General features: G+C 45.1%; 1 protein-coding gene and 1 long non-coding RNA gene across 6 annotated transcripts in view; one reads left to right on the top strand and one right to left on the bottom strand.

Moving 5' to 3' along the window:
• The window catches only part of LOC134629522 (uncharacterized), an 81,854-nt gene extending 78,651 nt beyond the window's left edge, over window positions 1-3,203 (bottom strand). For both annotated transcript variants that reach the window (XR_010094065.1, XR_010094066.1), the window contains exons 1-2: window positions 2,998-3,203; window positions 1,903-1,971 (exon numbers count right to left, since the gene is read on the bottom strand). This is a non-coding gene — a long non-coding RNA (uncharacterized LOC134629522). The remainder of the gene's footprint in view (window positions 1-1,902; window positions 1,972-2,997) is intronic.
• The window catches only part of LOC134629521 (axin-2-like), a 55,215-nt gene extending 41,594 nt beyond the window's left edge, over window positions 1-13,621 (top strand). For all 4 annotated transcript variants that reach the window (XM_063476909.1, XM_063476906.1, XM_063476907.1 and 1 more), the window contains 9 exons: window positions 2,170-2,310; window positions 4,985-5,087; window positions 6,864-7,004; window positions 7,611-8,032; window positions 8,118-8,267; window positions 8,354-8,587; window positions 8,723-8,827; window positions 9,204-9,329; window positions 11,844-13,621. In XM_063476909.1, coding sequence (XP_063332979.1) covers window positions 2,170-2,310; window positions 4,985-5,087; window positions 6,864-7,004; window positions 7,611-8,032; window positions 8,118-8,267; window positions 8,354-8,587; window positions 8,723-8,827; window positions 9,204-9,329; window positions 11,844-11,970 — 1,549 coding nt within the window. In that variant the 3' untranslated portion in view covers window positions 11,971-13,621. The remainder of the gene's footprint in view (window positions 1-2,169; window positions 2,311-4,984; window positions 5,088-6,863; window positions 7,005-7,610; window positions 8,033-8,117; window positions 8,268-8,353; window positions 8,588-8,722; window positions 8,828-9,203; window positions 9,330-11,843) is intronic.
• The last annotated feature ends 292 nt before the right edge of the window (window positions 13,622-13,913 follow it).

Here is a 13,913-nt window from a genome sequence, read left to right as displayed (position 1 = left end):
TAGACACCAAACCTCATGACTGTTACAGCTACATTAAACAGTATGATGTGCTATTGTAAAGTTTTTCAGCTTTTTTTTCCTTCTTTGTTCTGCTCCATAACCCATAGAGCTGCTGTATACCGCCACAAAATCTCATTTATACATAGAAATGGTAATAGAGAGTTAAAAGAACTTGTGCAGTCAGTCTTATGCCAAGCGGAGATATTGTTCTCTTGGTCAGAGATGAAAGAACTGTTTGTGCAAAGTATTTGTGCTTTTATCTTAAGAGCTCGTCCCACACATTGTCCAACAGCTGAAATCTTTTCAAGCCAGGAACATTTTCAAAAAGTGGATTTTATGCATGAACCTCCATCAAAGGGTACTTATTTTTTTCCACTCAACTACTTTGTCCTCACATCTGGATGCAATTATTACTTAGAGGTTTGACAATGTCTTGTGGTTTGGTAGGAAAAGTGCAATTTATAGATAATCCATACTTTTCCTGTCAAGTTATCTAAACATTTAATGAGCTGAGATAAAAATTGTCTCAAGCCCAACTTTTTTAATAACAGTGTACAAAACTAATTGATTGAGTGCAATAAGTCTACCTAAGGACTCCCTCGAGGGTTTTAGCCTTCATGTGAGCAGATGTCAGATAACATCTTAGCACAGTTGCTCATTTGCTTGGAAGTGACCGTGTTGGGTTAGGAACCAATAAGCACGGGTTTTGTTGACATGTGGGCATATCCTGCTCTCCTGGTGTGATCCCCTGCATTCTTGTTTTTCACTAAAAGAAAAGCAGGGGGGAGAGAGAGCCCCTTTCTCCCTTCCGTCACCCACACTCTCCCCCTTTCCCCCTGCCTGCCCCTCACCATCTCTTTAGGTCAACCAATTTCCATCTCAAACATGTGGAACTAATTTTGCCACTGCACAGATTCTTTTTTCCCCTTCTTTTTGAGAAACCTCCAACACTAAACTCCAAAGTGATACAGAAACACAACAACAAAAACATCCTCAGCTCAGTTCCGCAGCTTCAACCACCAATCCCACTCTGCCATAGATTGTGTGTGTCAGTGTTTTCCTTCCTCTTTCTTTTTTGCCCAGCACTTTTATCTCTCCTTTTTAAAAGAAAAATCTGTCTGACAGAGACTAAGCATGCTTTGGAGGGAGACATGGAGAGACAAGAGGAGGGAAAGGGGGGAATACAGGAAGGGGGGGATCATGAAAGAAAGAAAAGAGATGGAGAAAGAGGGGGGGGGGGGGGGGGTGTGAGGAGAGCCCAGCTGTGCTAAATACCTGACTCTTTGCGTGGACCTTCCAAAGGTCAGGTTTGTGCTTGGGGCCTACGGCTTTAGTCATGCTGGGGTTCTCCTCAGCACTGCCGGCAGAAGGCATTCTCATAAAGAAAGGGGCCCTCCTTCCCCCTTTCCCTCTCTCCTTCTCACTCCCCCTCTAAAGCTCGTTCCCCCTCCCTCTTCTTCCCTCCTTCTTCCTTGTCCACCCCCTTCACTAGTGGAACAGGAATGCAACACAGCAGGAGAGAGTAAAAAGACAGAGAAAGAGAGAGACTTTAGAAAGGAAAGCAGGGGAGAGTTGGTAGAGGAGGGGCCCCAGACTGGATGATATCGAGAGAGAGAAAGAGAGAGATAAAAGAGGGAGAGTATGGAGGAGAAAACACTCCAAGGAACAAGAGTGGAGTTTCAAAGTGGAAAAGAGCAGGAGTATGGCCCACATGAAAGAGTGGAGGGATAGCAGAGGAGAGAGAAAGAAGGGAAACGCTGGTGTTCATTCACACACAGCACGGCTGCTCATTTCACCCACTCCAACCATAACCACCCCCCAAAACTGAATGCTTGTATTTTAGGGAGGCAAAACATGAAAGAGAGAGTGATACTAGACGAGGCAAGAAAAAAGAGGACTTACAGCTCCATCTATTGCACTGTTGTCACATTCCTCAGGCCCCAAACTCTCAGTAAAGTGACTCGGAGATATCTGCAGAGAAAAACGGCAAGACAAAGTCCAAGCAGACGCAAATCATTTTTATAAATATGATATAACAAACAACAGCAGGAAACAGCAAATAAACACAACCCCCATACCCCAGGGGTGTCACCTCTTTTAACTGTATTAATTTGATATCTAGAGACATCGCAATAACTCTAGGCAAATGTTTTCCTGGATCATTCACAGGTCCCACCGTAGAGGAGACCCTGCCAGCCCATACTTTGTGAACTCTGGCTACATTTTTGCCCCTGCCACCAGTGCCAACGACAGCGAGATCTCCAGCGATGCCACAACAGATGATTCCATGTCGATGACAGACAGCAGTGTGTAAGTGTTTGCATTTTTAAAAAAAAAATTGGAATCAAAACCCGATCAGTTTCATTTGAAACCCAGCTGGCTCTGGAGATGTAGCAGCTTCAAAAAGCTCATTTCCTTTCAACTCACAGTGGCCAAAGGTCTGGGAATTTTCTTATTTCCACCAGTATCTGAACGTGCCTGGTCCAGATTTCAGTCATCAACTTTCCAGGAAAAAATGTAGGGGTGTGAAGAAAAATATTTGGCCTTGTACTTCAACAGAATCAGCTTTTCTTGGGGCCAGGGGACTGCACTGTTGCAAAATAATGGTCTGTAATTTATTTCAATTATCCTCTATGATTGACTCCAGGTAATTCTATTAATGTGCAGTTGTTGCTGTGGCCTCCAGGGAGATAACTCTGGGAAAGTCATTATGTCTGAAGACCTTTTGAAGTTTATTCTGATGTGTTACAGGCTGTAGAGAGGAGAGGAAAAAAATGAGAACGTCTTGATGTGGGTGGGGGTGTTGCCTCATTTTCCTCAAAGTTGATATGTATCCATCCCACCCACCCTTCTGCCACAACAGACTTGTTTTTTTATATTATCTAATCGCTTTTTCCCTTTGAAGAGCTGAAGGAGAGGGGGAGGGAAATGGCCATTCGGGCCTCAAGACAAACTCATTGAAAAATGTTGGCACCAAATGAAAGAAGGCTTACTCACATGGTGGGTCGGTTTCCTGCCACTGGCCTCTGTGGCGTGCTGAGATCATGTGTCTGCGAGGCTTTCACAGGGGTTACTCATTTCTAGACTTTGGGACAAGACATAAGGAACCCCCCGCCCCTCACGGCCAGGCAGGGACACCCCTGAAAAAAATCACCTCCCAGCCCTTCACAGCTTCTCTCCTCCACTCTCCAGAGCCAATAGCAGGAGTGGTGAGGCTCGAAGTGCAAGGGAGTGAGAAAATAAAGTGCACGGAGTATAAAGGGCTTAACTGAATCGCTTTCAGCCTATTGTTAGGTGAGGGGAGCTTAGCGGGATAAGAGGGTGGCTGGCTGCTTTGAAAATGACTTGCACAACTGAATAGGAGATCCCCATAAAGTAAGGGCCCATGAAACCATGAAAGAGTATGTTTTCTCTTCTCCAACCTGGACAAAGCGCTCAGCCATCACATGGTTTGCTGGGGTGGGGACAGTTTGGATTGTTAAAAACATAGTTAGCGAGGGGGAAGTTGGCGAGCTTTGTTTGGGATGTTTTGCCTCTAATTTGGGGGTTCTTGTTAGCTCACGAGTTCCTCTGGGCTGTTGAGTTTTACTTTTGAAGAGTTTCCTGTGTTTCTTCCTGCGCCTTGAGGGATGATGGCTTGTAGTCTCAAGGGTGCAGTTTGTGAAGCATTGATTTTGGAAGCAGGTCCCTCTTACAAGAAGTTCGCTGGAACACAGGTGATATCGGCAGCCTGGCTTCACTGTCTGACTCTTCTTGACAATGTCACACTGAAAAGCTTGCTCAGAAATACAAAAAAATGTCTAATTGTTGAACAAGGATATGTGTCAAAGTCATCTCCTTTTAACAGTTCTTTACAAAGTCTTTGACATAGAGATCTTTCTGGTTCTTGTCCTGAGCTCTTGTCTCTCTCCGGCTCTCATTCGAGGGAACAATTTGATTAGTGTGTCCTTTTATAGTGGTTAAAAGACACACTGCAAATTTGAATCTCATTTCCCAGATAAAGAACAAGAAGAGAAGGATTTGGAAGGGGGTGGAAGATGGGGTGGGAGGGGGATTTTTTTCTTCTCTTTTTGCTTATATCTTATTTATGGATTTACTTGGACGCTGGGGAATGCTGCAGCACCAACTTCAAACATTACCTTATCTTACAAACCAGCCTTTTGATGTTGCTGAGATCAGAGGCTCACAGCAGAGCGCTTGCCAAACGAAGATGGCAGCGGGTGCATATGTGCATGAGTGTGAGATTTCAAAGAGGCAGCAGAAAAAGTAGCGTTTGGGCTAGGTCAGGCACTTCTGAGCAGCCAAAACGGCCAAGATAATTGGCCCAGCTTAAGTGGCAACTGACTGGAAAAGCAGACAGAATGAAAAACGGAGAATGAGATTCCCAGAATAAATGCCTAATTGTCCCGAGACTTCTAGCATTCCTGGCTCTATCTTTATTTTCATGTTAATATATCACAGTTTTGCTAGGCTGCTTTAGTCTGTTGTACTTTCTGACTCTTAACCAGTTGCTCAGTTTGGTGATAATTATTTTGCTTTTTGAATAACCACAGTCAGGGCTGACACGAGCCAATGTAATCTTATCAGTGGGGCTCTTCTTTTGAAGCCTACAGTGAGATGTTTTGCATATCCCTGCCATTGTCCTGGTGTGTTTTGTTATGTGTGTTTTTTATTTGTCTTGGCTTCAAGGGATCCCTGGCCTTTTGATTTAGCAGTACTTTGCCCAGTGAGTGATTTCTGGGTGGTGTCGGTAACTTCCATGATGAGCTGCTGCCAAATGGCCCTCCTCCGCAAAGACGGGCTAATAGTGCTAATGCACCAGTGGTTAATGTAGAGGTAGTGTGACATGTGTGATGAGTATCGGCAAACTATCCAAAACCGGGTGGATGATTGTAGTCAGCGACTTCTAAATAAGGTAATTTTGTGTGGTCTTCATTGTCTTTTATTAGTTAATGTAAATGTATGCCGTCTTTTTGTGTTACAGAGATGGAATCCCTCCTTACAAGCTGGGTACCAAGAAGCAACTTCAGCGAGAGATGCACCGCAGCGTCAAGATCAATGGCCAGGTTACGCTACCCCACTTTCCAGTAAGTCCTACTTCCTTAAGTTTCGCTTCCTGTCTTAGTGTTTCTTTTTTCGTAATCTGGTGAACTCAAACTTTTACACAGCTGACAGACAACTGGGTCCTAATCCCCTCAAGGAGTTGCACTTTATTTATGTATTTATTTTCAGAGCTTGCGTTGTGACAGAATACTATATTTCGTTCCCTCGCTAGTTTCACATTAAAGGCGGGTAAATGAAAGGCAGGGTTTGCCTATTACTTTGCTTCTTCTTCTGCTGTTTCAAATCCCCCTTCTTCCCACATCTAGAGTCACTTCTCTGGGGCTGTTAATGTAAACGCTGTCACGTCTCTGTCACTGTAGGTCACAAAGCTGATAGTGTTGTATGTTTTCTGGAATAGTAATAACTGTACGGCTATTGAAACTACGATTTAAATTCCAGCACATGAATAGGAGACACATCACTATTCAGTTCCAGTTTGCTGTATTCCCATCTTGTCCCATCAGTATTTGGGTCAGGCTGTGCGTGCTGATGAATTCAAGATATATATTTTTTGACCTTCTGAAGTTGTTGTGAAAAGGTTTAAGGAACTGGGTCAAAACAGATTGACACAGGTTAGGAGAGGCAAGAAAATAAATATTAAATTCTTTTGTCTTCATATCCAAACACAGGTGTGTGTTTGTGTGTGTGTGTTTGTGCATGCATTTGACAGTAATGCCCCCCCCCAAACACACACACACACACACTTCTCTCTTCCTCTCTGTCTTTTTTCTCTCTCAGTCTCTCTCTTTTCCTTTCCCACTTGCACTCCTTTAATGTCTCCCTCCTGATTTGGAGATGGCTCTGTCTCCCATGATGCACCAGCCCCAGGCAGCGGGGGCCCCGTGCAGGGCTGGCGCTCCTTTGCCAGCAGCTCCGCTTGCCTTTCTTCTTCTTCCCTTCATCGTGTCTACAAAGAGATGAGAGGAACAACAAAAAAAGAGTCAAAATCAAGAAAGCCAGTGTGCCAAATAACAAAAAAGTAAGAAAGGGAGAGAGAGAAGCCGGCGCATATAGTTAAAGAAAAAGGAGGATAATGTGACTAGAGTACCTCTGAGCTGCCCTGCATGCAGCCGGGAAATAAATTACTACTTCCCCTCAGATCTTCCCAGTATTTGACTCCTCTATCCTCTCCCTCCCTCTTTTCCCTCCTTCTCTGTCTCGTGCTCTCCCTCTCTCTCTCTGCCACCATTGCCACTTCACGAATGTACGTCTCAATCCTCTTCTTTTTTCTCTGTTAATTTTGTCCCCTCTCCCTTTTCTTCCCCTCTCTCCTCTCTCTCTTCTCTGTCGATATCTGGCTTTTATTCGGAGATTTAAAGCTGCATGTCCCTCCCACCCCTAGTGTGCGTTTGATGTTTGACAAGGGCCCTTTGAAGTGTGCTGACTTCAGAGGCTGCCTAGCTGATGGCTTGGTCGGGCTACAGAGGGTGCAGGCAGGGGGCCTCCCCTCCGAGCGAGACCAACTGCTACCCCGCCATTGCTACCCCCTTCTCTCCCCCTCGCCCAGCAGCCTGGCACTGCCAAGGGCACTGGGCATGAGAAGATCTAGGGAGGGATGGGCAGCGGAGAAGGTTCAGGTTAGCTCGAGGGCAAGGGCATGTGGATTAGGCCTTTGGAATAGTAGCAGGATTTTTGGAACAAGATAGGATTAGGGCAAGGGCAGTGGATTAATGCACCATATTGCATCCATCAGAAACACTAAGTAGTTACACTAGCACACACTCTAAAGTGTCCTCTTCTCTGTCTTGTGTACCCTGCAGAGGACACACCGGCTGCCTAAAGAGATGACCCCCGTTGAGCCCTCGGCCTTCGCTGCCCAACTCATCGCCCGGCTGGAGAAGCTAAAGCGAGAGCAGGAGACTATGAGCTCACTGGAGGAGAGGCTGCAGCAGATCCAGGAGGTATGGATGCTCTCAAAAATGTTCTAAGTAGTCTGACACTTCCACTTACTTCCACTTACTGCTATTTGGAAATTGTATCTTGTATCCAAGTTAGCTCAGGCAGTGGTTCTGTGCTGCACTACAAAAGCCTTTACTCCAGTTTGAGCATGTTGAAGAACGGGGTACAGACCAAGGGATTTAAAGTCTGTCTTGGTTTAGTTGCTACTTCGCTTTTCCTCCATGTCCTCCCCCATTTCATCTGGAGGAACTTTCAAACTTATGTTTCTAGACACACTTGAAGTTCCTTCAAATAGTTAGTACTTAGTTACTCTCCAGTGGCACGTTTGCTGAATATGTGTAGTGCCAGTCTCTTTGTGCAGCACAGGCACACTCTGCATTATAGATGAAGCGCACCCAAAGCCTGTTAGCGAAGATAACAGTATGGCAAAAAGGAAACTCAAATCAAGTTATCCAGGCGTTTGCTCTCACTGACTTCAGAGAACGATAGATATAAGTTGGTGTAAGCTGAGACATGAATTTCTCTGCTGGCTGCATTTCCCACATGTGACTGTATGAATGTTTTGTCAATTGCTTTAAATTGTAAAAAATTCTCTTTTCATTGTCCAGGAGGAGGAAAGGGAGGAGGGCAATGACCTTATCAGCAGCACCTCCCTCCAACACCCCCTGCTCCCATCTGCGAGCCAATGTGAGGAAGATCCTCAAGCTATCCTAGACGAGCACCTTTCACGTGTCCTCAAGACACCTGGCTGCCAGTCACCAGGAGTGGTTCGCCACTCACCGCGCTCAAGCTCGCCAGACCGGATGGGTGCTGTGGTGTCATCTGGCCACGGGCCCTTCTTTGGTGCTTATCCTGGGGCTTCTAAGGTGCTGATGACAGGCAGGCAGTCTACAAAGCACATCCACCACCACTACATTCACCATCACCACGCTGGGCCAAAGACCAAGGAGCAAATCGAGGCCGAGGCGGCTCAGCGTGTGCAGTGCCTCTGCCCTCAAGGGGGCGCCAATTACTCCGACTTCACACCTTCGTGAGTTTTACTTATAAGCCATCCCTTAAATGTTTCCCGTGATGAGCTGCTCTTCCTCTGATGCTAATTTGCCTTCTTCCTCCAGTCGCTGCAGCACTTTGTCCAAACGGCCAGTGAAGGCCTCCGATGAGGGCGTGTCTTCACCACGCCTTCCTCTAGTTGCCACCGACCGCTCTCAGAATGTTTGGCAGTGGATCCTAGAGAGTGAGAGGCAGGGAAAGCACAAGCCACACAGGTAAGTGTCTGTTTGCACAAAATTATCTTTAGAAAAGTGCACTGAGTTCTCAGCTCAAGAGGGTGACCCTTTTTTTGTTTTAACAGCACTCAAGGCCTGAAGAAGTCCAACCCGCTCGACTCCAAGACCCTGCCTGGTCGAACCTCCTCATCTTGGGGTGGTGGTGGCATTGGCAACGGGGCTCACCTCCGTGGCCATCACCCAGGCCACCCTTTTATTCAGGACCCAGCAATGCCACCCCTACCCCCTCCCAACACCCTGGCACAGCTAGAAGAAGCCTGTCGCAGACTAGAAGAGGTTTCCAAGCCACCAAAACAAAGGTAGGAAACCTTGTAGACAAAACAGTTGTGCACTTGATTTGCTACAACACAACACTCTATAAATGAAGTCCCGTTTGTTTTCTTTGTATTTATATGAAGAATATTGATTTGTCATTAATCTTGTGATTTTCACAGACATTCAACTGGAGCCAGCAACCTTCAAAGAGACAGGAACCACCCGGCAGCTGTCTTCCCCACGGGAAGCAACTCTTTAGCCAGCCCTGGAGTCCAAGCAGACGAGTAAGAGCTCTTTTATTTCTACTTTTGCTAAATCCTTTGTTCCTAAAGCTCAGTCTTTATTATTTTCACAATTACTTTCTAGTTTTCCAAACACCATTACTCACTTATTTTGTCATTCTGCCATTTATGAGTTTTCACCCTCAGATTTTCATTCTCCTCTCTTCTTAGAGAGTCAGCTTTGCTTTGTCTTTGAACTCCTTTCTTAAAGAAAATTAGGATTAGATGTGACATTCTACCTCTCTCCCACATTCCCAATAGCCCCTGGTTCTTCAAAATAATCAGCCCCCTTCATATATATGTCAGTGAATGTGGTGGATTTTTAAAGCCAACTGAAAAGCAAGTTTTAAATCTTACAATTTTGATTTTGCATGTTCAGGTCTAAGGAGCTGGTGGTCACCTACTTTTTCTGTGGCGAGGAAATTCCTTATCGCAGCATGATGAAGACCCACTGCCTCACCCTGGGCCACTTCAAGGAACAGCTTAGCAAGAAAGGCAACTACCGGTAAGCATGCGCCACTGGAAAGTGCGCACAGATCACACTAGCAGATACATGCTCGGATGTGTTTAGCGTCACGGCAGGGTTAGTCATCTGTGTTTGGATGTGCATTTGTTATTGTGCTTTTATGTGCTTGTCTGCTAAGTGGGAGTGTGAAATACTGGAGCCTGATAGTTGAAAAGAAACTGGGCTGATCCGCTGTATTCGAAGCTTACAAAAATCGGGGAGGGGAGCAGAGGGGATATTCTGCAGCAATTTTTTTTTCTCACATCTGGTACTGATTTCCATGCTTAGGCAGCCTTAATAAATATGGCTTTGAAGCCTGGGCCATTTTATTTTGTGCACAAAGACCATTGCAAGGCCCTCAAATTCCTCCTCCACACTATTGCATCAGGCATTAGAATCAAATGCTGGAGGCACCTTCTTCTTCTAATGACAGTTAATGCAGGAGAAATACCTCCTGTTTGAAATGATGAGGGGAAATTCCTTCACATAGTGAAGACTTAAGGTAGTTTCAAAAGTAATAGACAGTTTTAAAAAAATTCTGAATCAGGGGTTCCACAGTCCAGGAAGTTCAACCTTAATTTATCAAAAAAGTTGTTCCAGTGCCTCTGAAAACAAATGTAGCCTTGCATGCCCGTGACATCAACATCAGGTTTTAGTCACATCTGCTTGTTAGGCAAGACAGAAGAAGAAGAAGGCCTGCAAAACACAAGTCGTTGCACCCCTGCTATCCCATAACTCTTCAGCTAGCGAGTGAAAAGGGGGGGAGGTGGGGATGAAGCGTCTGGCTTCAATGGCAGCAGAATGTGTGGAGTTGGTTAATTTGGACATGGCAGCAGTACAGCTGAGAACAGTACGCCGCAGCTCTGCCAGACGATATTGGTGCCAGATGTTGTGAAGAGAGAAAAATCCTGCCACATAAAACATGTTCCAATGGAAAGACTCCTGTGTCTCTCTGTCTCACTCTCTGCAACAAAGTGATGACTTTGAACTATTTGTGAGTGAAAATGTAGCGTTTTCTTCTATTAATAATTTAAAAAAAAGGGTAACGCGCTTCGAGAGCTAGGAATGAAACAATGAATTAAACCAGAAAGTTAAATCAACAGAGGAAAAGTGTGCATAAATGTCAGATGATTAAAGAAAACTATCGCTGCTGTCGCACGCCTGCACGCTGTAGTACAGTTTTAAGTTTTGCAGCTGTGATAAAGCGGGCCCCTCTCTCTTTTATTTGTCTGTAACAATCAACATGGAAAGTACGGCTGCATGTGTACATTTTTGTACGCCCCTCTGTACATGTGTTGTTTGAATGACTCTAAGCTGAGCTCATAAAACAGTGAGCCGTTTCCCCCTTTTTTCTCCTTTTTTATATTCTGAACACAGGCACACATGGGCAAAATGAGGCATTTTTCCATTACAAAGCTTATCATTATATCCCCTCCTGCTGATCTTTTGCTGGGTTTAAAGTAGAGAGGAGAAATCATTAGGAGCTCCAGGAGACTTCAGTCACTGGAACCAAGCTATACCCTGTGAGTTATCTCTGCTTGAGAGAAGAAGAAGAGTGGGTTAGCTAGGTGACCCCTTGACCTCCAGGAGCCCGTCTGAGCAGTCGCCACCCTCCCTCCCCCTTCTAGGGTAAAGCCCCTCAGTCTCGGCACACATCCAACCCATCACACCCACTCACCGAGCCGGGGAAGGCCTCCGCTCTGCTTCCCCCTGCTTTCTTCCCTTCCTGTTGCCTCTTTTTTCCTCTGTTCTCGGCTGGTGATCGGAAAGCTGCCCGAAGTGTGTGTGCGTAACAGAGAAACATAGTACGTGTGTGTTTACGTGCAGACAGCAAAGCGCAGTCTTGCAGTCACAAGCAGACTCTCGGGCACCTGAAATGTCAACCTGTGTGACAGAAATGCCCTTCATTTGACAGCCAGCCCAATTATAAGCCATGGAGACACAGAGAGGGAGGGAAGGCACTGAAGAAGAGAGAAAAAGAGAGAGAGAGAGGCTAGGGGGGGGCCTTAAGACAGCCTCTAATTAACCCTTCAACTTTAATAAGGCCTTACAGGACAGAAAGGCATTTGCAGAATGGCTAGCAGTCAGGATGAACAAGTGGATGAGCACACATGGATGAACACACACACAAACAGGCTTTTTCTAGCAGCTTGAATTATCACAGGGAGTGTGTAAACGGAGAGTTCAACTCTGTTTGCGCAGCGGTGTGATGTGGAGTCAGGCTCTACCTTTGAAGTGAGCAGGGATGGCATTGAAGGCTATGACTAAGTTGTTTTGAGCAGGATCCATTTCTGGCTCTCAGAGTGTGTGTGTCTGTGTTTGATTTGGACTAAAGGGAGTTGTGCGCGAGCGTGTATATGTAAGTAGTCGTGTAGGTGCCTCAAAGCGCTTTAAAACGCGATGAAATACATCAGATGCACTCCTGCTGCCACTCTGTCAGGTTTTGTTTGAGTTCTCACCTACGCTCCGCGTTTTCTAATCACAAACCTCTCTGTTTTGTTTTTCCCTCCTCAGGTACTACTTCAAGAAGGCGAGTGATGAGTTTGAGTGCGGTGCAGTGTTCGAGGAGGTGTGGGAGGATGCCACTGTGTTGCCCATGTATGAGGGCAAGGTCCTGGGCAAGGTGGAGAGGATGGACTAAAGGCCACTTTGTGCCAACCAACTAATGCCCTTCCCCCCGCCCAACCAAAAGCTAAATCACTTGAGCAAGAGACTGTAATTTACAAGAACACTCTGGACTCCTTTTTTTTGGTTTCTTTGTTTGTTTCTTTTTCTTAATATTAAGCTAAACAGAGTTAATATATCCAGCACAAGAGGAGCGATTGAAGGAAGACGAGCCAATGAAGTATGCCGAACACAGAGGAGGCGCTGCCCCTCCCCGACTTTCTCAGCCAATCAGCCTTAGAAACACAAGGGAATGACAGACCAATCCGAGGATGACGATGATGACCGGAGGCCAGTGGCGGGCGCGAGACCCCGCCTCTTCTTGAATATAACCACTGAAGATGTAGATGACTGTTGTCTTGTGATGTGTGACAGACTGATGGACTTGCAGGAGGTGAATACGCAGCGCCACCGACCTGCTCTTAACATTACACTCCAACATCGTTACAAAAACGTCCATACGTGTGCATATACATACATGCATATATGTATATATACATGTATTATATATATAGATGCTTTTTGTCATGAGTTGAAAGTTTTTATTAAGTATTTATTGAAAATGACCTTCCCCCTGTTGTCCCCTCCCCCGAGTCTTCTTAAACCTGTGTTCCTCGCCCTCCCTTTTTTACAGCCAATGGGTAAGCTGCTTTGAATGTTGGGAGAATACTGTGGTGATATAGTTTAGTGTTTTAAGTTACACAGAGGACGTGACGCTAGCCTAGCACTTCCTATAGCCTTGTAGCCACGTCTGACCCAAACTTAGCGGTGGTCTTGTCCGAGGCGCACTCCCTCCACTCTTCTAATGGTCAATCCCAGTCTTATATGCTGCTGATAGTTTATAATAAGCAAGTTTTTCACACTAGCATTTCCTCTCCCTCGTCCTCTCGGCCTCCCTCCCTCCCCCTCCTTTTCGCTTTGTCTCGAGCGACAAAGTTCAATCTTTTTTGTTGTGCCTTTGTTTGTAAACCAGGCATTGCACAGGGATGGGGGGTAGAAACCGTTGTAGATTACACACAGAGACGAGACCCGGAGCACAAGTTGCACCACCTAATAATGGCAGTGTTTACAGCCCCCACACCAAAATAACTTGTGCTAACGAGAACCAGTTTGGGTCACCGAGAACGACTTCTTTGAGGAGTTCAGCTAGCGTGTCAAAAAACACAAAAAAAAGACAAAAAAGTGAACGTTGAAGAATTATGGCTCCAATATCTTTTGAATGTTGTTACAATAACACCGTATATAGCAGAGCTCCTGTATACATTGTAATTATGCATTCTGAAGTATGGATACCGACACATGTGATGCACGCATACACAAACACAACACGTACAAACACACGATCGCTGGTGTTTTATGAGTACAGCACCTGTGCCTACATGGATGCCATACCATGTGCTACCCTGTTTCAGGGTTTTAATATATATCCCTTGGTTTTCAGAAGGGTTTTATGTTGAAAAGATATTTTTATGCTTTTAATATCCTGTAATCATGTTTTTGTGTTTTGTTTTTACACCACAGCCTTTTTTTTGTTTTGGTTCATTCTATCTAAACTGTAAATTATACATTATATAAAGAGTTTCATTTAAAGATTTACATGGACCTATAATTATTGTAATTATTGAGAGATGTAGCCTTTATTAAAGTTTTATATTTTTCAAATGAAAACTGATGTGCTTGGAACTGCTTCTTTCCTGACTCAGAATAGCTTATTTTTATTACTGCTCTGTGAAAATGACTTATTTTCACAGCGTAGCCATATTTTTCAGACAGTTATTTAGACATGATACAAGTTGACTGGAGTGTTTTGTCCACTTAAAGAAAATTACAGTGCTCCAGTTGGTCTGGGACATGTGGTAATGCATAAGCAGGGGCTGTTTTTACACATGAACCTCGGACAGTGTGAAGGGAATTAGGTCG

The sequence above is a fragment of the Pelmatolapia mariae genome, linkage group LG6 (assembly GCF_036321145.2).
Source record: "Pelmatolapia mariae isolate MD_Pm_ZW linkage group LG6, Pm_UMD_F_2, whole genome shotgun sequence".
Classification (NCBI taxonomy): domain Eukaryota; kingdom Metazoa; phylum Chordata; class Actinopteri; order Cichliformes; family Cichlidae; genus Pelmatolapia; species Pelmatolapia mariae.
The sequence above is the reverse complement of the archived record's forward strand: the minus strand, read 5'-3'. Positions and strand labels throughout refer to the sequence as shown.